The sequence below is a fragment of the Mastacembelus armatus genome, chromosome 1 (genome assembly GCF_900324485.2).
Source record: "Mastacembelus armatus chromosome 1, fMasArm1.2, whole genome shotgun sequence".
Lineage (NCBI taxonomy): Eukaryota > Metazoa > Chordata > Actinopteri > Synbranchiformes > Mastacembelidae > Mastacembelus > Mastacembelus armatus.
Window position 1 is genome coordinate 3,378,723 of NC_046633.1, and position 26,053 is coordinate 3,404,775.

Sequence of the window (26,053 nt, forward strand, 5' to 3'; positions counted from 1 at the left end):
CATGCCTCATGCCTTATATTTCGTTGTTTCCTTAAGAATTTAACAACGTTAATTGTATGTCCAGCTGAGATTTACTCGCAGTATATATGTAATGATTTTGTATCTAAATATGTTGTTGGTGTGGGTGGTACAGATAACAGCACGACCCCCCTACCGTTAAATTCCTTCAACCCTTTATACATCAATAATCTGCTATGAAGCAAATGATGAGCTCTGAAAGTTGTGGAAAGAATATACATTTATTATTATTCTTGCATGTACACTTTCAAAGTAAGACTGCCTGAAGAATGCTGTCTCAACCACATCAAAATACAGCAAAAACTGTCACAATAAAAGCCCCAGAATCACAAAGAAGGCAGTGAGATCATACAAATTACAGTTACATTTTTGTGAGAAGAGTCAGTGCAAACATATAAGAACTAGTTAAGAATTTACATCTATTGTATTGTTACAATGTAAGTTAACATACCTGTATGTGGTTTGAGGTGATTTTGGCAGTGTATGTCATCTCTTTGAGATTATTATTTTCTATTGGTAATAAATAAAATAAGATGATGTCATGGTGACCTGTCCAGGGTGGACCCCTGCCTTCCACCCAAAAAGAGAGCTGGGATAGGCTCCAGCAGATCCCTGTGACCCTGGTTAAGGAATAAGGGGGTACAAATGATGGATGGATGGATGGAAGATGATGTCGTCCTGCTTTCCACACGTGGACTGTCAATTACACTGCTCAGCCATGTGAAACCGTTCATTCACACCACAATGTGCTGAGAAGTGATGAAGAGCATCAAGAGAACCAGCAGAGAGAAGCCGGCGTCTGCTCGGAGGCGGGTGCCATCACCTAAAACAGACACATAAGCTCATAATAGCTAACAATCATTTCAAGCTGTAGGCCACTGAAATGACTTCACACTAATAATAATTACTTAAACTAAATACTTGCAGGTATCATGCAACTTTTAAATGTTCTTTTATGTTTTTGTCCGTTGTGGTTGTCTGGACTTATTTGTATTTTTGTATGTTCATTGTGTGGTTTTCTCAGGTCTCTCTTGAAAAATAGGTTTCATTATAGCAAGACTACCTCTAAAATTGTTTGGCAGAGGAGTTCAGGTAACAGTAAGTTGTTTCTCAGTACTCACCTTTGGTGGTAGAGGTTGTTGTGAGGGTGTTTCCAGATGCAGTAGTAGGAGAAGTATTAGTTGTTGGTGTTGAGGAGGTGGTGGCTACAGTCGTTGGAGAGCTGGTGACAGTGGGGTCAGCCTTACCTCCCGTAAGCCCTATCTGCAGTGTGTCAAGTTCTGACTGGTACTGTGAGCGAATCCAGCTCTGTACCTGGTTTTGGTTTTCATAGGACTTTAAAGTCGCCAGGTTTGCTCCCAGAAGACTTTTAACTTGATTAACAGTCAGGTTCTATTGAGAGCAGAGAAAAGTTATTTATTTGTTGTATTTGCCTATTCGTTTTATTTCATTTATTCACGTCTTAACATGCACCACTGACCATTACAACGTTCTCAGGCATGCTGACGAAGGTAGCCAAGTCCATGTTGACATTGGAACCCACCAAACTTAGCACATAGTTTAAGTCTGCACCCCCTGCAAGTGAGGAAAAGAGGAGCAGTGTAGCAGTCTGTTATTTTATTTATCTATTTATTTTTAGCATGTAGTATGGGTGTGTAGGTGTGTGTGGGTTTGCCTACTGAGGTAGGATTGCGTCAGCTGGAATGAGGACACACTGTCCATTGCGCGGGTGTTTGTGATAAAAGCTTGGCTGGCGATGGTGAACAGCACAGTCTTTTTCTCTGCAGTGCAGCTGGACACATTCAGGGCATTGGTGTATCTGCAGAGCATGATAGGAAAATTAGGGAAAAATAGACTTTTGCATAGTAGCAAAACTTCACTGGACACAGCAGATGGTGGACACCAAAGAAAAAAGAAAAATGTTAACACCAACACCCACATACAAGAATCAGAGTTCTTTTAAACCTCTTAAAAACCTTTAGTGACAGAATAATGATTACATTATCATTTATATTACATGTTCACATTTATGGGCTTTTTTTGTCCCAGGTTTTTGCCTCTCTGGCTACATACAGTCACAGTCACTCTTCAGAGTTAAAAAATAAATCACCTTGTCTACAAATATTTTTTAATAATCCTCCAAACACACATACCCCACCCTGACTTCTTACCTGAGGCTCTGTTGGGAAATGTTCTTTAAAACATCAATGCCCAGGGAGCACAGATTGTCTCCTGTAATGGCGCTTAGCTCTGTGCTGCCGAGTTTGTTCCCTGCCTTACTCAGGTACTTGGAGATGATGGCCTTAGCCTGGATGAAAAGAGTCATGGATGCATGAGAAATAACAGGGCTTATCTGAAAAACACCCTTAACTTCTTTGCTTTGTTTGCTCACCAGACTTGGTTCCCATTGTCCGTTCGATGGGTCCATCAAAGCAGAGAGAGTGCCGATCTGAGTGATACTCCAGTTGTTGATGTCTTCAATAGTGGCCACACGAGATGCTGGGCCCAAGAGCTGAACCTGATCTTCTGGGATGGTAGCGCCGGCACCGTAAGCCTGTGAATATGTGAGGATCAGGAAGAAGAGCTTATCATGAGGTAGAATATGGTTATGGTTATCGTGAAGACGGAAATGGTCTGTGGATTTACTGATTTTTATTATTAATTCTGCTTTTTATCTTCTCATATTGTTACATATCACTTCAATAATAATATATTTGTCATTATATGAAAATAAAATTAATTCAGGGAACACTGCAGAAACCTTGCTCTTCACAGCCTCCGTCACCCACCTCTTGCAGCTTGTTGAGAACAATCCTGAGATATTCCATCTCGTCCACTTTCATAGTGATGGCGTCCAAGTTGTCTTTGACAGTCGTGGCACTGAGGCAGGAGTTGAACTGGCTTATCTCAAAATAGTTGAAGGGGAACGTGTCAGAGCTGATGGTGACCTGGGTGATGGTTCCTACAGTGCATCCATCGACTAAACACCAGAGAAAGTGTAATTAGTGAAGTCATGAAGTAACAATGGACGAGACAGATATTATATGTATAGAGTCAGAAACAGACCTATTGATCGTTTTAACTTTTTGGCATTGGACAGTCTTAATTGCTCCTTTAGCCTCCTCCTCTTCTGTCGACTCACGCCGTTGCTCTTAATGACTGTCAGGAAGTACTTTAAGAATGTCTGCTTTGTTTTCTGCTCACAGGAATAAAATAGATGTTTCAAAAAACAAACACGACTCAAACAGTGTCACTTCATCCATTAAATGATGACACACGTGCATTCATGTGTTACCCACTCTGTCAAAGTTATCATAGAAGGATGAGGGCAAATACAGAGGCAACATCCCCAGGTCCACCAGAGTTTGGCCGTTCCATGTGGATTTGTCTCTGGTTATTGAAAAAACAGTGTGAAAAGAGTGTATCAGCCTGAATATGAAACAATCATCCAGGTTTTTTAACTAAATGACTTTTCCCTGTTGATTCATACAGGAAATAAACAGAAGAAGAAAGATCCAAAATTCTGCCTGTGACAAGGTCATATAATAAAGAACTTTTATAATTTAAAGAATAAACTCTGGTGTATGTTTTCCTGTCAACATACCCGTACTGTGTTTTCCCGCTCAGGAGCAGGGTTTGAACTGCCGCTGCTTGAGCGTCTGTGAGGTCTGGGCAGTTCTTGAGTTTTTCTAAGATTAACGGGTCAGAGTTTGTGATGTAGGAACCATCCAGGGTGCAGCACATGTTTCCCAACACCATGACGTTATCCTTAGTCAAACTGCTTGTTATTCCCTTAGGAAATAAAAACAATAGAACAGAAATTAGTTACTGAAGTACTAAAGATTTTACAATTAAAGTGTTGGCAGATAAAATTGTGCTTTTATATGTTTTATATAAAGATGTTTGAGAAACTGAGACATGATATAGTGCTTGTTATTTAGAGAGCTCACCAGGCAGCTCCTGGCATTGGCAAACAGAGCTGTCTGTTTATAGCTTAGGACGGGAGAGAACACGGAGAAATCTGCATCTGCCAGCTGCTCGAAATAGGACCTGCAGCTGTTCTGTGGCACCAGGGAGTAACTGCAGAGAGAAAGAGACAGTAACTAACACAAACTGTTGTGTCCTGTTGTTACAACAAAGTGTGTTTAGCTTTGAGTGTGTCCTGTGCTGCTGAGCAGATCAGATGACAAAGTCTCTCCAGAGAAGATGCCTCTCATTTCTGACGGTTTTACAGGGACAAATTGCTTGCCCAGCGCCCAACCAGCAGTCTCCCATCCAAGTACTAATCAGGTTTGACCCTGCTTGCCTCACCAGGGGCAGAGAAGATCAGGCTTGACCAGGGTCAAGTGCAAAAGGTGTTTTTTATTTTGTTTTTCCGGTTTGGTCCAACAGAAATCAATGTAAACTCACTCATAATACAGCAGCATATCAGGAGGATAGACGCTGAAGCTGGTGGCATCGGATTCTCCTTTTATGTGGTTGTACATGCAGGTCAGCTGTTGGTGAAATAAGAAAAAAGTGAGTTGTGTCTTTATCGCTGCAGTAAACTGTGATGCACACACACACACACAAACCTTCCCCCAGTATCTCACCTGAGTCTCCACCAGTGGGACCCTGTTCTTGCCTTTCCTCTGACAGGCTTTGACCAACTTCTTGATCTGCACCTTTTGAATATTTCTCACTCCAGTGCATGTGAAGCCTTGTAGCACAGATGATGACAAACTACACACACACACAGACACACACACACTCTGCGTGACATGTTCTGATCAGGTATTTTGTCTAAACTCTTGATTTATTGAAAACTCACTTGTTTGGACTTCCCAGCTCTGCGGTTGCACTTTCCACACCTATTACCTCAAAGAATATTTCAGCCTAATGGAAAACACATCGAGTATAATCACATTTACTGTAGCAGGTGTGTTGAGTATAAAAATGTATATTTTATTGTTGCATTCACTACCTGATGCCGTTTCCATTTCTTCTTGTTGAGTGTCGTGACAGTGGTGCTGTTGCTTGAGAAGCCCACTAGCAGAACTTGAGTGATCTCAGTGGCCAGTTCATCTGGAACATTTTGTACGATCATCTCACTGTTGCTGCTCACTGATATAATCTGTGAGAAGACAATTAGATCATGTTTTAAAGAATATGTTCAGCAGAGGCATGCAACAGACAAAAAAGGAACTTAGGGAGTCAAAGCCACAGGACAAAAAGTTCTTGGCTTCTTGGCTCTGACTGATTCTGGTTCTGGTCATATTCCTGTATGGTACATGGTAAATAAAAGACAATGTACATATTTATCTTTTTGGAGTCAGAGATGTGAACATATTGTGTGATTTGTGTGTCTTAAAGCAACAATTGATTTTTGTATAATTTAAGTGATCCAGGTACACTACTAGTGTGACTTACAAAGAAAATTAACCTTAAACCTTTTTTATAATTTTAACTTTAGTGTGTCTGTGTGTCACTTCTGTGCCCCATCACTAAGGGATTTATATTTTTGACACGGTTTTGATAACGTGAAATTTCCTCAATGTTTTTTCTACAGGCTTACACTTTAATTACCGTTTCATCTTTGGTGTACTGTTGTTGTTTCTATATTCTCTGTGCATACATATAACATCGATAACATGGAAAGGATTCTTTCTTTTGACATTTTAGACTATATAGATAAAATTAACTGGACTAAAAGGCAACAGCTTTATGTTTATTGTCCATACAAATCCTGTGACAGAAAAGTAACAGCCTTACTTGCGTAACAAAGGTCTCCTGGATGATTTGTGATGAGGACATCAGGTTTGCTAGGAATGAAGTATTTTGAGATGCACTAATCAGCTCATAGCCACTGATGCTGCTGAACACTGAAGGTGGAACCCCACGGATGAGAGAGCCCAGCCTGAGCAAATCTGACGTGCTGTGGATCTGGGAAGTGGAAAGGGGGTAGGGGGAGCACATACATGGGAACGTGACCACTATGATAGCTTTCTTCTAAATGATGTGCTCAGACACAACCTTTGCATCTCACATCAGATCTGAGCCCAGTGAAACATGCAGTGATGAACAGCAGCTACCTGCAGGAGTCCTGAAGCCAGCAGGGCCTCTATGATGGCCCTGGCCTGACCGTCGTTCCAGCCCGTCACACTACTGAGGATGCCAAGGGTCAGATATAGGTCTCTGGGCCTTATTGACTTGAGCTGGCCTGTGGACATGCCTGTGCTTTCACTTCCAAGGGCAACAATGACGGATTGATCAATGCTGTTTCCAAAGTTACCCGCTAATGCTGCAGAAATCTATGATAAGAAAGAAAAAGGTTTTGGAGTCACAAGGTATCACCCTGATAATGCATGTGTTTCCTTGTGTGTGTTTATTACCTGTGGGTTCAGATCTGTACAGACAGTGGTCAGGTTCTGCAGAACTATTAAACTTTGCTGAGCGGTCAGCTGGCTGAATGCTGGACCAGGAGCGACACACTGGCAAACCATGGGAAGGCTGCAGGCAGAGAGGGATTGGTTAATGCAGCCGTCCAGCAGGTTTCATGGCTGGAAAGTGAAGCACATTTTATTGTTTACACTCACAGAAAGGGGTTGAAGTTGCTGTCCTGTAGATAAATCAGCTCAGTGTAGTAGTTGGTGAGGTTGACAGGTAAGGCATACTGGTTGAGGAGGGCGATGTTGAGAAGGTTCACTGTGAACACCTGGATAACCTGCAGAGAGGAGGGAAGGGACATAAACACTCACAAGTGAATCTGTACAATATTAACTCATCTCTTATTTGTTTATTTTCCATCCAAAGTAACAAAACCTGAGTTGTAGTTTAATTAGTTCAGTACCTGTGATGATCCAAATGTCTGAAGATCCTCCAGAGTGAGGAAAGGCATGAAACCCCCAATGTACTCAGCAAACCAGGCTGTAGAGTTTAGCTCTGGGTCGCTGGGGTTGTAACACTTTGGCACCGTCGCTTCAATCACGAATCACAAATGTTTCAGTGACGAAGACCAGAGACATAAAAACAACATTTACAGATATAGATATAGAAATATATAGAGTCAGAGTCCTACCATCTTATAGATGGCTACTGCTCCACTGACTTCACTAGACAGAGCTTTTTAAAAATCATTGACATTTTACTGCATCTTTTTATTCTATTTGTTGTTGATGTAGTAGTACAGTATCTATTTGTATGTATCCTACCAGTGTTAACACAATTAAGTAGTAGATTATTTCACTGTACTGCACAAGACTTGGATGACTGGATGCACTTCGTATTTGATGTAATGTAATTGATTTTGTAAAGTTTCTTCTCTTTCTATAATTATTTACTTCATATACTTGGCCGATCATATCAACCATTAATATGAACTAAAACCTTTAAAACTATACATAAAAACAAAGCACGTGTGAGTAGCTCCTCTGATCAGCACAACCTTCAGTGGTTTGCTGTAAAGGCCAGTCCTGTGACTGTAAAGACTGACCTGAGGTGAGGTAAGCCCTGATGCTGTTGTACACGTCTCGCCTCACAAAGTCTGCAGCAGTAACGTTGTAGACATTGAGAACTGATACGCTGAAACAAAACAAAATGAAATCAGAAAACATAATGGAGAAACAACAACAAATCCAGTACATCCCAGTATTTGACACATGGATTCAATTAATATATCTTTAATATATCTAAAATATTCATCATAAATTTATACTCTAAAGATCTACGCATAAAAAGGTCAACATGTAATCATTAATGTGTACTCTGCGTGCAGGTTTCTTATTAATAATTATTTTAAAAGTGTTGATTTAAGAAAAAAACACATGTAGTTTTTCATGTCATGCAGTGCAGTAAAAAGTATACATACAATTTTTGGAAGGCTGGACATGAGGCTTTGCCTGTGACATTGGGGCTGATCAGATTCTTTGTGAGGAAGACCAAATAGTCACGGAGACTTCGGTCAAACCAAGCATTGACCTCTGACCTTGTGGTGCTGCTGAGAGCCTTGGGCCAGACAATAGGCAGCGTGGCCTGCCTCACCCCCACTGGCAGAGGCTCCTGTAGTGAATATACACAGTGAGGGGATTTCATTTTCAATTTGCACATACAAATCTGAGTGGAATCAATGAAACCTTAAAAAAACTCAAATTTTGGTAGAAAAGTTGGTATATTTATAAAAAATGCTCATTTTGCTGTTGTAATATGAATACCCGATTAAGTTTACTGCAGGTCTGTGTGGACTGATAAGGAGACAGTAACTTTCTTCCCCTAAATAGATGAAAATGGTTTTCACTGTTTTCCTGCAAAGCTTAATGACACTGTCTTATTGTGTCCTCTTCTTCTGCAATGGGTAAATGGATAATTAGCACCACTCAGCTATTTATATTGACAAGCCAACTTATATATAAAATGATATAACTTATATTCACACAATAGTGGATGGCAACATGTTTTATTTCAGATTTTCTGTTGCTCATATTATCAAATTCAAAATGAGTGCTTCGTTTGAATTTGGAAACCTTGCTAACATGCATTTCTGTGTGTTTGTGACACATACGGTTTCCAGGAAGAGCTGGGTCTGGCTGTAGTTGTCGTAGATCACAGAGAGCTCTGCACTGTTGTCCACAATGTCAGGGCGACGAAGGTAGTCCCCAAGAGCAGATGGAGGGATGGAGTTCAACAACTAGAGGAACAGCAAACATAATAAAGGATTCTCTTCTCACTCTTTGCGTTATTCCTTCCTAAATATACCCTTACACTCCTCTTTTATGTCTGGACACACACCTGAGGGATTCTGTCTTGAGGCATAAGCGACAGGAAGGTGGTGAGCCTGGGGAACTGGAATCCCATGAATGAACGCTGCAGAAAACTGTAGAAACTGAGGCTGGGGTTGTTGCCGTAGCAGCGGAGAGGCGTTGGTCCTGTGAGAAAGAAGTGGAAAAGAGCACAATTTCAATCAAACCCAAATTTGTGGATTTAAAAGTGCAGGGGTTGGGTTTCAAAGGTGCTAAACCAGAGGTGCTATTTATACATTTGCATTTGCATGATGTAAATTACCATTAAGAGTTAAAACAGGACTTTGTTGAATAATGTTTTGCCTTTTTAATAAATTAAATGCACATTTTTATTTTAAGTCTCCACAAGTATAAACACCATATAAATGTTCAAATAGGAAGAACTTAATAAGACAATAAAATAATTATCCTGATGGCTGTTGTGGGAATAACTGATAAGATCTAAGCAGTGTGTTGTTTTGTGATTTGTCACCACCAGAAAGCTGTAACAACAGCTGTTTCCTCTCTGTGCACTTTCTTTACCTCTGAGAGTCTGAATGATGGAGTTGTAAATTTGTTGCTTTGTATCGTTGCTGAGAGATGAGATTGTTGAATTCAGGGTCTCTATTCTGAAATTTTTAAAAATAAAATTAAAATAATTCAGTCATAATAGTTTTTCTTTTAAGTGTGGGTACATTTAGTGACATTTGACATTTTTATTAAATTCCATAGAGGAAACTTTAGAAATTTGCTACAGACAAATGATATTTTCTAAAAAAAAAAAAGAATCAGATTTTAAAATTGATTTGAGAAAAATGAAATTATTATGGCATTACACATACCCCTGCTGCTCAACATTGCAGCTCCTTCCTGCCAGTATTCCAAAGAACGATGTAACCTGGTCTGGTGACAGGTTGTAGAGCAGAGGGCGCAGTCGGCGTTGAAGCCACAGAGACACAGTTGAATCGCTCACTGAGACATCTGCGAGGTTTACACGGTCGAACACAACTTGTAACATGGCTGACCTCACCGGAGAAGGGTACAGATTTTCTTGACCCTGCAGGCAAAGAGAAGACAGGAACCTAAAGATGCATCATCTATTGTTCTGCAAAGACAAACTTTGTGTATGGGGTCAGGTAACCGCACATTCTTCTATTTTTATGAGAGAAAAGTAATGAGACACAGTGTGAGGTTTGACTGAAGTCATAGGGCTTCTTGCTTCACACTTGTGTAACCACACAACACGCTTTACATCATTTCCTGGTCTCAAACAAAAGAAGGGTTATTATGAATTATTTTGTAAGTCTGATGTGCACTGACCATGAGAACAGGAGAGAAGTCATCAAAGAAGCCTGGGAGGTCTTGGTTGGGGACATAACTCATCACCAGGTTGACCTGGGCAGCAGAGGTGAGTTGTCCAGGTGTGGCGGCCACCCCCGCCAGCTGTCTGACCGTCAGCTGTGACAAGGCATCCATCTGCATATATTCACACAGCAACATAGATGGTCAAAGCAGAGACAAAAACCAAAACAGGCAAATAAATGAAATAAAAAAGGAGACAAAGCAGTACAGGTGAAAATCTGGGGTAGAGCATCTGTAACTCAGGAATGGGTACGAGGTCAGAGAACCCTCCCAGGTTCTTCTTCAGCCAATCTCCACTGCTGGTAGTGTTTAAGCTGCAGCTGGGGTCTGGATCACAGAACACACAGAACAAACACAACTTTACTCATCTCAAAGAAAAATGTACAGTAGATAAAATATACTACTGAGTACTACTTTATGCATGCATCATCTAAAAGACACTCTGACAACTGTAACATAATTAATGACACACGTTAGCATCGTGGCTCTAGTGAGGATGATGTTTGGTCCAGAGTCAACAACTATAAGAGTCATGACCTTGGTGATCCCTTTTCATCCTGCACCACCTAAAGGTCAAAATTTCTACTTTTCCATCACAAATGATTGACCAGTCTTCAGCTGTACTTTGAGCTTAATGCTAACATGCTAATAATAGTGCTAACATGTTAGCATACTAATACATCACCTGGTATAATAAAAAGAAATGAAGGATATTTTTCTATTCATACAGTGTGTCAACCAGAGACATACATGAACACAACACACTGTTTTCCTGTACTTCCCATTGCACTGCCCAGATGTGATTGTGACATAAGTAGGCTACAAATGTGACTGATGACTTACAGCCACGTGTTTAATAAAATATTATTAACTTTACTCTGTGTGTTTATTGTAACACAAGCTCTTACCTGCGGTGTCGTTTCTGGTTAGGAAAACCTTAATGAAGTGTGTGTAGACGGACACCTGCGTGCTGAGGGCCATTTGTGGCTTGCTAAGGGTCAAAGACTGCAAACTGGGGGCAGAAATGAAATGGAGTTTTAGGGGATCGGTGCAGAATATGACAAGTGGTGTAACAGGCTGTCATGAGAAATGCTGTGCTGCCTACATGTTCTGGTAGGTGCTGCAGGTCAAACCCTTGGTGGTGAGACATGACAGGAACTCAGGGGAAACAGAGGACAAGAAAGGCTGAAGCCTGAGGTTGAACCACAGCTGGATGATGGCAGGATCACTGAAGTCGGCCGGGCTGAAGTAGTCCAGTCTGACTTCCTGTATAGCGTTCAGAATCATTGACACTGCAGGATTTCTAGGGTCCAGCACCTACAAAAAGAACAATCACAACAGTTTAGATCCATTATCTTTTTATGTTTTTACACAAGAAACTGCAGATTGAAAATTAAATGTTTCCTCTCTAATTACCTTCTAGCCACCTTACACATTTTGTACACCTACACTGAATTTGACATAATTTTGGGCATGTTAACAACTGACACTAGAGAACAGGATGAAGCTGATAGTTTTGCTGATTTCTACCTCGTTGGTTAGACGATCCAAAGCCTCATCCAGCACTTGAGATGCTTTGGTGAGGAGAAGTTTCCAGGCAGGTCCGGATCCACTGGTGGTGGAGGAGCGATTACACTTCAGCAGTGCTGCCAGACCGTCTGCTGTTAACGTGGACAGCTGTGTGATGAGACACAGAGCAGCAACAACAGATGAGAAAACACACTGACCATCAACCTGAAACTATTTTAGACAGTGGGAGTTTGAAAATATTCGTTGAGCTAAAATGTTTAAGTGTCTTACAGAAGCACAGGCAAATTCCTCAACAGCAAAGTCACAAAAATGTCCGTTCATATTTCCGCTGTCAAGCTGGACCTGTAGTGTTGTGCTGAAGTTTCAAAACAACAACAGATTAAAAGCAATACATTTAGGACACAACAAAACATTAACTCAAAATGATGCCATGTATGTCCATGCATTCCTTTACACATCTCACCTGTTCACTCCAGCACAAATGCCAGTTTCTATAAAAACAAAACAGAAACAACAAAATTAGTGATTATAAACATCAAACAATTCATATATTTTATGAATTGAAGTGCATTTTAGCATTAAACTACTCACCATTCACGACTGTGACAGTGCACTAGAGAGAAAAAAATGAACATGGTTATTACTATGCTGTCATAAGACGAACTTTAAACTTCACACCATTCAGAAGGAAAAGAGCTCATTACCTCTCCGCTGTATATGAGACAACCTGTGAGAAAAGAGCAGGTGAATGCAAATTATTTTTTGGCATATTCTGCAAACATATTAGCTGCATCAGTGTATTTGTGATGACAAAAACACGGAGCTAAAGACATTTTCAAGTGTGATGGTAAACTTCAGTACAGCATCTGCATTTAATAATCCACTTTCTTTTAGCAGTAAATTATTAATTATTATTTTAAGCTTTAGTTTTAGTTACTGCTTTATGATGTATCAGATTGTTTTCAATCTTAAAGCTACTAAAGGCGAGAAGGAAGCAGAAAGTTTATCTTACATTGTTCACAGGGAACTTGTTATATATTTCTTTGTATTGACATTATTTACATGCTGTGCATCTCACCTGGTGGTAAGATCTTTGATAATGCAAACTTGCTGTTGATGATGGCTGAAACTACATAAGGAGAAGCTGTAGCCATGGCCAAGTCCAGTCTCTCAAACCTGCAACACAAAGAAATGTGAAATTAACATCACACTGTAATAATTTTATACAACCTGCATAAAACCAAACATATCTAGATATGAACTCACAGTGTTTTGTAGGATGAACAGGAGAGATTTCCCTGTAAATGCAGAAAACAAAAATGATTACTGAGTTCAAACTCTCTATTCTGAATGAAGAGGAAGCTCTTTACTCTCTCACCTGCTGAAGGAACACAACAAGGTAGGACAGGAACTCGGTAAAATTCCTCTGTTCAGGAAGTGCAGACAAATAATCAAAGACTTTAATGATGACGTCTTTATCTGGAATAGTAGGAAGAGCCAACACCAGCAGCTCTGCACTCTGCTTTGGGGTGAGGAGCTGCAAAGCCTCCAGCTGGAAAAAAGGAAAAGGACGATTACTAATGTTGAAATGCGAAGGTAGTAACAGTGTTAGTTCTTTAAATTCTTTGTTGACTGCAAAAATGAAATCCTACGGGGTTGAAGAGTGTGTTGAGATGCAGAATCTCTCTGAGGGGCAAAAGCTTTGAAAATGGTCCCAGATTGTTCTGCAGCCATTCTGTACTGTTGATGGAGCCGTTGACACAGCCTGGACCTGGAGAAAGTCATGAATATAAAGAGATATCTGCAAATGTTAAACACCTTTTTCAGCTCTTAAGTTGTTTAAAAACGAAAAAGGATTTCAGAGTAGTCTGAGCACTATGGTCATTCATACCTGACTGTGGCTGTGACAGGAAACTGAGGATGAACTCCTTCAAGACCACGTTCTGCTGCGTTAAAGTCATGTCATTAAACTGTGGGATAAACACCTGCAGTCTGACAACAAACACAGACAAAAGGAGAGATCAGCTTGGATGAAAAACGTTGATCCATGAGCCTAATACTCAGAGAGGTTGATAACATTAGCCTGTTAGCCTATTACTTTTAAAAGACCCATTAAATTAAATCATTAATTCCTTAAAACAACATTGTTTAATTTTCTCCAATTCCTGAAAGAATTATTAGACCCTTTAATTGCTAAATGCTTCACCATGTTTTCAAGTTAGCTGCTAACTTTGCAGTTTGGCTCTGGGCAGGTCCTGCTGTCAGGAAAAACACTGACAAGAGCAGTGAGAAGGAAACAAACACAGTAAACTTCAGAACCTAAGACTAAAGTAATGAGCTGAAAGAAGCTATAAAACCACGCAGAGCTGAAGGAAACTGCAGAGATATGTGGTAATTCTCACTGCAAGTTATAGTACATTTCATCCTTCTGTAATAATAGAAAGGCACTGATTGGTGTAGCTTTCTGGATCCCTGTTGGAACATCTTCTTATGGTGGGATGTGACAGTGAATGATTAATAGAAGCTGTGCTGTTTTCTAGAAAGTCTAAACTGTATATTTTATGTTTCCTCTGACATAATAACACATGCACATGTTAACATGATAACACCTTCATATGAAGTACAAAGGAATCCAGATCACTTAAGCCACAAAGAGCAAAGTTCCAAATACTGTATGTTAATGTGAAAGAAGAGCTGTGCATTTGTCTGGGGCAGTTACTTACATTTGCTGATAAGTCTGGCAAGTGAGGTTCCTGTGGCTCAGACAGTACAGGAACCTTTGGGATGCAGATGGCAGGAACTTGCTCAGTCGGATGTTGAACCATTGCCTGATCACACTGTTGTTCATCAGCTGCTCATCAGTCAGCATCAACACTCTGATCTCGCCAATCACATACAGAACCTCTGGCGCTGATGGACCCAGCGTGGTCACGGGCTGTAAAAAAGACGACTGATTCAGTTCAATTGAATTCAGTTTGGATGTTTAAATGTTTCACTATACGAGTCCTGAGAAGAAGTTTAAAAAGCTACGGACCATGTTACCCAGGATGTCCAGAGCTTGGTCCAAGACAAAGGAGAGTTTAGTGAGCAGCATCTTCCACAGGACCATGGAGTGGCTGGTGTTTCCTGGCAGGTTACACTTCAGAAGAGATACCAGCTGATCGGCTGTGAAGTCCTCCAGCTGGATATAGGGGAGAACCACATTTAGTCATTTAGTCTTTTCACCAGACACTAGTCTCCATTGAAATGTGGCTTTTAAAATGAGTCACCTTTGCACATGCATATTTCTCCAAAGGAAAATCACAGGAAACATTCGTAGTTGTCTTCATGTAAGCCTCTAGGTCAGAGCTGTGAACACAAGCACAAGAGCAAATGCACAATCAGTACAAAGATCTCAGCAGCAGCCTTTGCACTTTTGGATGTTTATCATAAAAAACTGAATACCTGTTGATGCTCCTGCAGATACTTGTGTCTGTGAAAAAGCACATTAAGAATTAATTTCACCTGATTTAAGCTTTAAAAACACAATAATTTAACACTCAACACAGATGTTCAGCAAAAAAGCTCTTACCATTAAAGCGGGTCACTGGGCACTGTGAAGAAGTTTGACAAAATTTTAAAAACATGAATTAATGATTTTGTAGATCATGATAAAACAACAGGCAGCAAATTACAGTTTGGTAGTTCAGACTAAGCAAATGTGAAAAGAAATCTCACCACAATGTTCTTCGGCAAACACTCTGTCCAAATCAAAACACAGAAAATATTCAGTGAACTCCAGGTACTACACATGAAAGCACTTTCATTCAAAAAACACAACTTTACTGAAAAAAGAGAATAGTTGCAACACCTTAATTATCATATGTCATTTTAAATTACCTAAGAAATTGCATTGCCTCAACTACTGCTCTGTATAGTTCAGTGTCTGTGGTCACTGTGGTCACATGTGTGAGTGTGAGGCAGAGACTGACCTTCTGGTGCAATGTCTATGAGGCCATTTATGCCAGTCCAGATCACTGCTTCCATGTCCAGAGGCAGAGATGATAAGGCTTTGTACAGTCCCTCAAAACTGATACATAATGAAAAAAAAATATATATATATATATATATTTTTTGAATGACTTTAAAGAGCTTCTAGTCTAACCAGTGCTATATTATCCTTTAAATTTACATCTCATTCCAGAGTTAGATAATCACTGGGAAGATCTTTTATTATGACAGAGCTGCAAAAATATCTAAAAAATGCCCTTGTCTGTGTCCGAACTTTCCATCAAATTTCAATGAAATCTGATCACTCAGTTGTGAGATAACCTGCTAACTAATGTAAAATTTCTCAATTCATTTTCTGAAAATACTCACATCGGTTTGTAGATGTCACATGGTGGACTGACCTGAAAATGAAACATTTTACAATTAAACATACAGAATGGCTAAATGTCTGGTGGAAACTTATAAATAATAACAACACAGTGTTTACCTCTTTGGCGAGCTGAACCAGGGACTGCAGGACGTCAGGAAATTTGTCAGGGGACTCTATCAGGAAGTCAAACACTCGGCTGATAACAACATTTTTCTCTGGTGGAGTGGGAAGAGGCACCAACAGCATTTCTGCTATTTGTTTTGCAGACAAGAAGGGAAGAACATCCAGCTAAACAGAAAACCAAAGAAAAAGGGCGAGATTATTTACAGTAAACACTTAAGTCAGTTTTAGATGAAACATTGGAGCGTGATCATGTTTTCCAGACTTACTCCAGCAAAGTTTGGGTTGAGCTTGTAGAAATCAGTGATGGGAGCAAATGTTGAGAAGAAGCCAAAGTTATTTTTTAGCCAGGCTGAGCTTTCATTGGCTGAGGTGAAACACTGAGGATCTGCAACATAAGTACAGAAATGTGGGCATATTCACATAATATTAAGCCCTTTGTCATTTACTTTATTTTTTTTATTTACTGAAAAGAAAAAATTTGATTCTTGGCACTTTTTGCCCATTTTACTTTATTTTAGTGGTAGGATGCTGTGATTTCAATACTGTCACTATGGAAAAGATTTGAATTCATGTAGATGTGAAATAATAATAATGAGTCCTATTAGTTCTCTTCATATTATTCACAGAATATGATGTCAAGATGTTTATATAATTTATACAAACATTATTCAAATAATTTATAGAAAACATTTAAAGAAAAAAGGCAGAATTATTTGTTTTACCTCCATACTATATAACTTTACTTACCAGAGGTGTTTTGTTGCAGCAGGAAGGAATAGATGAAGTACTTGTAGATGTTATAACTGTACTCTGGATCAGCATTCATCAACCTCATTTGTTCACTGAGCTCTGCAACACTGCACATAGCAGGATATAAACAAAACAACATTTAATACACTATATTGTGTGTCTGTGTGTATGTAATAAATGAAAAATAACACTCACATGGTTTGATAAACGGGGCAGGAGAAGTTTTTGGTGCTGAGGCAGGAGAGGAGGTCTGGGGGTATGTTAGGCAGGAGAGGCATCAGTTTGATCTTGTACCAGAGCTTGATGAAGGTCGGGTCCTGCAGGTGTCCCTGTTTCAGAGACGGAGATTCTGCCTCAGCAAAGATCTGCTGAAAGCTGGATGCCAGCTCAGTGAAGTTCTACAGGAAGAATAGAGTAAGAAAAGCATTGATTTCACTTTTTATGTAAGGTGGAGTAAACTCAGCAAGCAAATGGTTAAAAAGTGTATTGAGGTTCTCCCATATGAGGCATTTTTATACAATAATAATGTCTCAAAGTGCCTGTGTAGTTCTTCTATAATTTCTCTAATTTCTATACTTCCCTACTTTGACACTTAATTTACAGTAATACAGGCACTGAGATTTACATAAAACTTATAAAAATCTTTATATGTGCGAATGAAGTGGCTAACATCAAAAAATGCAGATTGGCTTTACACAATTACATCACAAGACATTATAATTTAATATATCTGAAAACATGGGTTTTAATCAATAAAAGCAAAACAGCCAGATGCTCACCGCAGTCGACAACTCTGCGATCAGCGAGTTCAGATGTCCGGTCAGTTTTACAATCAGTGCCAGGATTGTTTCTTCAGATATTGTGAAGTTGGTACGAGCAGCACAGTGCAAAATATTGGCCACATTTTCCACTGCATTAGTCAGCTGGGAGCAAAAACAACATAGAGATAAATAGATGATGTTGAGTATTGGCTTTGTAATGTGATGTTTTAAGCAAACCTTTGACATTGCAGCAGGGAAAGGATCATGTAAGTTGAGATAAAAAATCTAAATATTTACCTTTAATCAAAAAATAGATAAAATGAGGCCTCACCCCACAAGGACTCCTATCAAGGGTGATGCTGCAGACATCCTGGATTTCAGAGGTGTCATTGGCCAAACCATTGTCCAGATAGCTTCACCAATAAAACATACACACAAAAGACATTATAGAACATCATACAATGACAATATAGACATTTCAACTGACCCAGAGTGGCTGAGAGAACAAATGTGCTTCTTAAAGCTGCATTAATTAACTTTTGACCACTAGTGGGCAGAAAAACTCTACAATGAGCTGGTAACCCCACAGCCTGGCATATTTCAGCCTTTCAGGTTTGGCCTTTTTACATCAAGCAACAATAGCAGGAGTTGTGTTTCTAGACACCTGAGGTTTAAATATACACTTTTTGTGATGTTTTGATCTCCACCTGCTACTGGAAAAAATAGCTGGTAAGTTTTCATTGTTTTCCACCAGCTTGTTCTTAACTTTCTCTAACATTTGGTGCTGGGCATGTAGCATACAGTGGGTTTATCAGATATATTTGGCTCAAAACTGATTAATGCTGCAGCTAAGAAGGAACATACAGTAAAACAAAAGTGCTATTCAGACTTACAACACTTCACTGAAGGCGAGTTTGATGTTTGGATGCATTAGGTCATAATCATTTGGCAAGAACCTCCGCAGCAGCGGCATGACGACCTGCTGGTACCAGTCATCCACATTAGTCACATCAAACACTGGAGTGTCTGGAACAACAGACATGTTTGGCGGCTTGTACATGTCTGCCAGCTCAGCCAGAGTCCAGTTGAGCAGGAACTGTGCCAGCGTGGTGCTTCTTATTTCTGACACGTTTGTCTGGAGAAACACAGCAGATCAAGAACCGTTACACTTGGTGCTTATATGCACTTGAAGTCAGTTTGTGTGGCCTGTGTGCACGTGTGAGCGCTTGTACCTGTTTAGTGAAGGACACAAACTCATGAACGAAGCTGCCAACGGGCTTGAAAGCCATCATGAACCCGTTCACAACCTGGAAGAGTGACGCAAGTGGTGAGGCAGTCAAAACAAAATTATGGGTGATTTTAAACCAAGTACTTGAACAGTAAAGACCTTCCAGAATCTGTAAACCTGCTACTGTACCTCTCTGAGATTGTTTCCTGAAGACGGTGGCAGGTACGGGTTATATGTGGGCGACGGAGAATAGGTAGATGCATATCCTGGGCTTGTCAGGTTATTAGATCCTCCAGGGCTCGTGGTGGGAGGAGGGGTAGTGCTTCCTGTCAATAAGCTGTGGAAGATAAGGGTTAGGGTGCCGTTGTCTAAACCTGCAACCTCAGGCCTCATCAGCAGCTCAGCTTTCTGCGCTGGAGACAACAGGTGAAGAACTTCAAGCTGGGGGTGGAGAAAAAGAAGCAGGAAACAGTTACCTTTTGTTGTTATACTGTGAGTGTAAAAACAAAATAAATCTCAGTCCTCACTCTCAGTAAATAAAAACTCTCCCAACTCTGTTGTTGCTGGGGCAACTGTTGTAAAACCTGTAAATCCTGTGTAGTCAATTGAACTCACCCCACTGAAGACCATGTTGAGTGTGGACAAGTCCTTAATTCGAGCCATAGCTCTGAAATGACCAAAGTTTTTCAACAACCACTCCTCGCTGCTCTGCTCTGGGCTCACACAACCTGTACACAGCACACACAGGAAACACGTACTGTACAGCAAATCTTAAACTCTTAAATCTTAAAGCTTTTTTATTTTGCCATTTTCCTTTATATTTCTTTCTATTATTCGAATTTTGATTTTTTTTAATTGCACAGCCTTGGGGGTTTGCCACCCTGTTTGTCCATGCACATACCAAACATGCATGTGATAAAAGAAAGCTTTAAATCTGTGAAAATAGACGAGTGTGCATCTTAAGTAGAGCTATGCACTCCAAATAATTTTTAATTAGAAACTAGACGTATGAGCATAAAAGGTTTACCGGCTACTCTGTCTCCAGACAGGAAGGGGTACATAAAGAACGTGTAGATCCACTTTTGTCTGACTGGATCCATGTCAGAATAGTACTCACTGAGCTCCTTCACCCTGTACGAAGAAACAGGACAGTGAGAAGTTGTTATAACAGGGACACAGAATCACACTGGTTGCTGGAGATCGAACAGCCATACACAGTTTGGTAGGTGGAGCAGGTGAAGTTCTTGGTGCTGAGGCAGGTCAGGAATTTTTTGGTGATGGATTTCAGCAGGGGTACTATCTTCACGTCCAACCAAATCTGGACCAGGTATTCGTTCTGGAGGGGGTCTGTGGTGGTATTGAATTCCAGCTCTCCAATGGAGCTCAGAAGTGGCACTCCTTTCATGCTGGATTTCTGGTGTTGGAGGGGTATAACAAAATCAGGGGCAAAGGATGAAGGACGGATGAGGCTGAAATATATATTGTATATTATAATGTGGCTGAACTTGTTCTCCTGCACCACTAATAAAACACAATAGGCACATGTGAAAACGTGGCTTCCAGAGCAGAAACACCAAACTGGTCTGGCTGGAATTTGTGCCAACATTTTTCCGTAATTGTTATTACTGAAGAACAATCCTCTGCTCGTGTTGTCTTTGAAACATACCAAGAAGGAGTACACATCCATCATGGCTTCAAGCACTCCTTTTAGCCTCTGAATGTGCCCACCACCTGTGCCTGTTGGTGGCAGCCCCACACACTGGAGAAAGCTTGAGGTTGCATCTGGAACCTGCGATTGAATGACAAGATAAACACGAGGCTGAAATATGTTTTGTAGCACCAAACTTTTATGGTGCCAGGGCAGATTGTGACTGGTTGACATAAACACCTCATTACCCAATGACTTTGAGATTTGTCTAGATTGTTTTGTTTTCTTGGGGAAGAATGTGCTCAGTGCTGGTGCCAATTCTGGAGCAATGTTCATCAGAAAAAACCCCACACATGCTCAGTTTAGATCTAGGCCACCCACTATTCTAGTTACCCTGGTTATATGGATAGAAAAAAGACATTATCCATGAACATATACAAATCTGCTTCACAATAAGAAGTAAATGTGGGTACAAACTCTACTGTAGGTTTCAAGGTAGCCGGTTATATGAACTCACTATGACGACACTACAGACAGAGTTGCATCCTTGGTTACAATTTTAATAAATGTGATGGGTTTTTAATGCTGGTCAACATATTGTTCTGTGTGGATGTTATGTGGTCTCCACCCATGTTCTGTTTTATCAAGCTCAGTGAGATAACTGGTGAACAACGTGCAGACTGATTGTTCGGTTACAGGATGTGGGTGGTTGCATGACAGCAGTGCAATTCCAGGAATCCTGACAGTGAAGTCACAAGCAAACCATGACTTTATTTTAGTTACAATTAAAATCAGTTTTTATGTGACTTAATAGATCCAAGCTCAAATGAATATGTTCTAAACTTAGATATCCAGTTATGTTGCTTCTTCAAACACCTGAGAGGTGGATTAGAAAAGCTGAGTTCAGCCATCTGAGATAAGTGCACACTCTCATGATTGTTGACAGGCTCATGCATATTGATCATCAGCTGGTTTCCCATTGGCAGCACAACAAGAACTGCTGCTGGACGGCAATGAAGAATTTAAAGCAGAAATTTGTATCAAGGCAACTAAAAATGCAAAAAGATGGATGGCAAAAAGTGGCTGACACGTTAAATGCGTAACTGTTCATTTTAATCCTTTCTGTTGCCACAACTGCCAACAATCATATCATGTGCACTGACAGTAAACCTATAATTTATATTTCTCTGCATTCAGCAGACAAGCACAACCAGAACCAAGTATAAGGATATCCTGCAAACAGGTGTGTAACCTACTTTTAACTATCCATCCATCCGTCCATCCATTATCTATACCTGCTTATTCCTAACTATGGTCGCAAGGATCTGCTGGAGCCAATTCCAACCAGCCTCCTGAACACACAGGTGGCCCAGGAAAATGATGAAAACCCAGAAAAAATGTTTAAGAAAGCAGGTAAACTTTTCTTAATACACTGTAAACACTTCCCCCAATGTTCTGGATAAAGGAAGCTTATACTTGCTAAGAAGTTCAGGCCTAATGCACACTGACTCCTTTTCGTTTGGTATTTATTATGAGGTGCTAACAAGCCACTCAATTAGGGGATGGCCTCCCAGATAAATCTTTCCATCACAAATCTTTCAGGTGAGCCAAAGGGTCCTGCTGATCATGGAGCACCCTGTCTACTCTTGTTATAACCAATCCAGTGTCAATGGACCACAGCTGAATGGATTTACTGGTCCAACATCAGTTATATCCGAGATTTTGTTTAAAATGACCTCATAAATCAACCTGAGAATAAAACCCGAACAGGTTTGAGATTGCAGCCAAGACAACAATCTCAATATAACTTTGGAAAAACTAACAGATCCAGGGTTATATCAAATATTATCTGGCCAACCTGTCAATCCACGTATGAAGAACTAAACTGTGTATAACAGTAGACCACAAGAACAATACTTCATCACCATAATCAGAAAAAAAAAACACACATGCATAACTTGTGAATGTGATGAGTTTGTGCTCACAGTTTCTCTTTTACAGTCATGTAAATGCTTTGGAAAGTGACGGCTTCACTCACCTGAACACAGAATTCTGTTGTAGCACAGGTGTCATTTCTGCAGTGAAACAACAAGTTTAACATGTAGAGACAAATATATCATAGTTCATAACATTCACAGCATAGTGACGTTTTTACAGCAACATTTTCTGCATTTAGTTATAAAGATGTCTGTTTTTCCTTTTTGTTTTTGTTTTAATCTTACCTTTGTGCACGTGATGGTCCTGTCAGGAGAAGACAAAGTAAACTGATTTGACAGCAGAACTGGAGGCAGCTAGATTTGGACATACTGTATATTCATTCTTCATTCATATATTCAATTATTATTTTCAACGAATCTAGTAAAAGGACACAAAATAAATGCTGAACCATCATATTAATTTATTCTCAAGCTCATTTGTCTTTTTCACAGCATGATAACATGCACACACTAGAGAAAAGACACAGAATCTGGTCTTACCAAAGCAACTCCCAAGTAGATAAATGAGCAGGAATAGGTAGAATGATCTCATCGTGTGACAAGTCTCATGGGGCGAGAGTCACTTTGTAATGAAAATCACTGGGGAGGAAATCAGAAAAACCAGGTCAGCTGCTACCACTGCAACAGGTGGGTTAGCCCTTTGGACTATACATGTTTTACCCCATCAGACTGTAATCATGTAACAAAAAAAGTCAAAAATAGCCACATTTCCTTCTCAGAAGGCAAAAACTAAAGACATCACAGCACCAGTTATGTTGGGATGAGAATAAGAAGTAAAATGTTGTATGGCTGATCAAAGCAAAGTATTAAACAAGAAAGCTTTGGTGGTATTTATGAATCAGGGTGTGGCTATGAGATATTTTGGCATAACACTGTGGTACAAAGGCAATGAGACAATGGAGTCACCGTGGAAAGAATGCTACACCATCCACCTCCACATGAAAACACAAAGACAACAAGAATCTGACCTCAGAGAAAAGATATCTTCTGTAAAATGTTGCCAGGACAATTAAGACCTATCTCTCATATCATTCTTACCTAAAAACTGTGTATTTTTTAGACAAAAAAAATGTTATAAAGAGAGATCAGGTTAGCAAATCAACAACAGTGTGTAGAGTTGATATTTATCATAAGCTGCCAGTGACACATGTAATACTGAGCTGTTTCCTCACTTTCACTCTCATGTAAGAAAAAAAAGATGTTTTTGGTGTGTTAGACACAAAATCACAAGATCCTGAAGTAATAAAAGCAATCCATTCAGTTTTTTTAAGACAACACAATGTGCCATACTGAACATGCTTAAAAAGAAGAAAATGCTGTAAATATTGTAAAGAAACAACAATAATCTGGAAGCTCTTCTTTACACTTTGCCTATTTCTAATTTTTTCTACATCATCATCAGCCAAACAGAAATCCTGTCAGTGGGCAGTTACCAATCCAGACCCTTCTAGCTGTGAGGGGCCAGTGCTAACCACTAGGCCATCATGCCACCCTCGTTCAGAAAAGTGAATGAGAATATTTTGGAGTATTAAAATACAGTAGAATGAAGTTGCACAGTCCCATAACTGAGGTAAACACCATTTATTTGAAAAATGAGAAACTATCATTTATTGGAAGTCACCATAAATGTTAACTTATCTGTGATCATTTATTTCCTGTATAGATGCTAAAATAGTCAGCTTTGCAGTGTTATGTTACATTGTTTTACACTATAAGAAAGACGTCATAAAATTACACACAAGATCCACAAACCTCCTGAAATTTAATATGAAAAGATAACTATTCCAATTTATGGCGCCACTTACTAAAATACATTTACTTTATTATTGTTTATAAGTACAGGTTTTAGGTACTTTGCATTATGATTTCCACTTTTATACTACTTTTTACTGCTACATTACTACACTTCTACTACTCCACTACATGTTTTTAATGTTTTAAGCTACTACTTGGAAAAAGACTTTACATGCTTTTTGAAACTGATACAACACCATTGATATAGTGCCCAGTAGAACATGAAATACAATCGGCTCCACACTGATGAACTGTGTGCACATAGTTTTTGAAAAACATCCGCAAACCAGTTTCTTTACTTTTGATACTAATTCTTGACATATTGGGTCGAGTTCAGATCCTAAAAATATTTTAATGTGCCATGTGCCGTTCATAAGCTATGGACCAGTGTTAAGAAAAGATATTTACACTTGATATTAATATTTAGTTTTTAATAATTCTGGACTTTTACATATGTATTTGTTTTAGGTGTTAGACTTATAATGGCGCATTTTTGAACTGTACTTTTACTTAAGACTTATTATTTTAAAGGTATAGGAAAGTCAGCTTTTCATTATTTTTAACTATAAGGAATGTATTTATTATTAGTTTAACTTCTCAGGGCTATGCTATGTGTTATGCAACACATGCTCTAACCCAATTTAAGGAGGCAGAATTTATTTTTCCCACAGTTGAAATCCCCACTTGACTTATTGTTGCCAGTGCTACACACTCACATGACCAAAGGAAAATATTCTAGTTTAAGGGATCACCAATGTTCAGTCTTAGCTACATGAATTTATAATTACATAACCTCCCACCATACACTGTTACTTCAGCAAGAGCCTCTTGTTGTCAATTCAGGACAAATACATCCAGTACATATAGTGACAGAATAAAGGTTTCAGTAGAAACCTTCAGTAGAATTTAACGATTATAAAATTACAGTCAAATCTCTTACCTTGTGTTTTGCTGGAGCCTCTCAGGTGCTCTAAGCTGCTGTTGTTAAACAGCGTCTTTCAGCTGACACCTGAGTCACAGGTGCAGAATAAGGTGCTGAAGGGTGTGCCTTATGACGATGACAAGCAAAAAACTGATTCCTCTGATGCCACATGGGGCAAAGGAAGGGGTGGGTTCTTTTGTTCCACATTTGTTGTGATTTGCAGAATGTAGGGATGGCATGTACTTTCAGCTTCACTTAACATGAATATCCAAGTGAATAAGAGATAGAAAAGAGATAAAAGGAGACAAAAACTTCAAATTTGATCACATGTTGGTGCAGCACGTGACATGTCTGATAAAATTCTTTAATTTTATTACCTTCATAGCACTGTTGCCTCACAGCAAGAAGGTCCTGGGTTCACAACCCGACCTTTCTGTGTGGAGTCTGCATGTTCTCCCTGTGCTTGTGTGGGTTTTCTCCAGGTACTCTGGTTTCCTCCCACAGTCCAAAAACATGTATGTCAGGTTGATTGGTGACTCTAAATTGCCCATAGGAGTGAGTGTGAGTGTGTGAGGTTGTTTGTCTCTATGTGGCCCTGTGATGGACTGAGGACCTGTCCAGGGTGGACCCCTGCCTTTCACCCAGAGAGAGCTGGGATAGGCTCCAGCAGATCTCTGTGACCCTGGTTAAGGAATAAGGGGGTATAGATGATGGATGGATGGATTATTAACTTCATTTGTTTCAATCGTCTCTCAGTTGGCAGGTTTTAAAGACTGTATACATTACAGATTCTCAACACAAGCTTTT

The 26,053-nt window shown here is 39.7% G+C and overlaps 1 protein-coding gene across 1 annotated transcript; it reads right to left on the reverse strand.

The window, feature by feature from the left end:
• Positions 1 to 220: 220 nt before the first annotated feature.
• mslnb (mesothelin b) lies at positions 221 to 25,356 on the reverse strand. The gene is made up of 65 exons (XM_026302663.2): positions 25,265 to 25,356; positions 23,011 to 23,109; positions 22,756 to 22,774; positions 22,572 to 22,608; positions 20,552 to 20,674; positions 20,100 to 20,299; positions 19,913 to 20,016; positions 19,501 to 19,613; positions 19,075 to 19,326; positions 18,890 to 18,964; positions 18,551 to 18,792; positions 17,989 to 18,070; positions 17,676 to 17,819; positions 17,092 to 17,294; positions 16,894 to 17,003; positions 16,413 to 16,531; positions 16,141 to 16,311; positions 16,023 to 16,054; positions 15,635 to 15,732; positions 15,381 to 15,403; positions 15,235 to 15,256; positions 15,108 to 15,135; positions 14,933 to 15,011; positions 14,698 to 14,844; positions 14,387 to 14,598; positions 13,555 to 13,655; positions 13,316 to 13,434; positions 13,042 to 13,215; positions 12,930 to 12,961; positions 12,742 to 12,839; positions 12,368 to 12,390; positions 12,255 to 12,276; positions 12,127 to 12,154; positions 11,934 to 12,018; positions 11,664 to 11,810; positions 11,239 to 11,450; positions 11,042 to 11,145; positions 10,342 to 10,460; positions 10,092 to 10,247; positions 9,614 to 9,828; positions 9,315 to 9,400; positions 8,782 to 8,918; positions 8,555 to 8,680; positions 7,865 to 8,055; positions 7,490 to 7,578; positions 6,848 to 6,975; positions 6,594 to 6,721; positions 6,390 to 6,507; positions 6,090 to 6,308; positions 5,770 to 5,940; positions 4,982 to 5,131; positions 4,829 to 4,893; positions 4,611 to 4,740; positions 4,429 to 4,514; positions 3,969 to 4,098; positions 3,623 to 3,810; positions 3,318 to 3,408; positions 3,085 to 3,214; positions 2,808 to 2,998; positions 2,411 to 2,572; positions 2,190 to 2,326; positions 1,698 to 1,837; positions 1,499 to 1,593; positions 1,140 to 1,410; positions 221 to 841 (listed from the first exon to the last, which is right to left on the reverse strand). Exons 2-65 carry the CDS (start codon positions 23,060 to 23,062, stop codon positions 753 to 755), a joined length of 7,770 nt encoding a protein of 2,589 aa, XP_026158448.1. The 5' UTR covers positions 23,063 to 23,109; positions 25,265 to 25,356; the 3' UTR covers positions 221 to 752.
• Between the last annotated feature and the right edge of the window lie 697 nt (positions 25,357 to 26,053).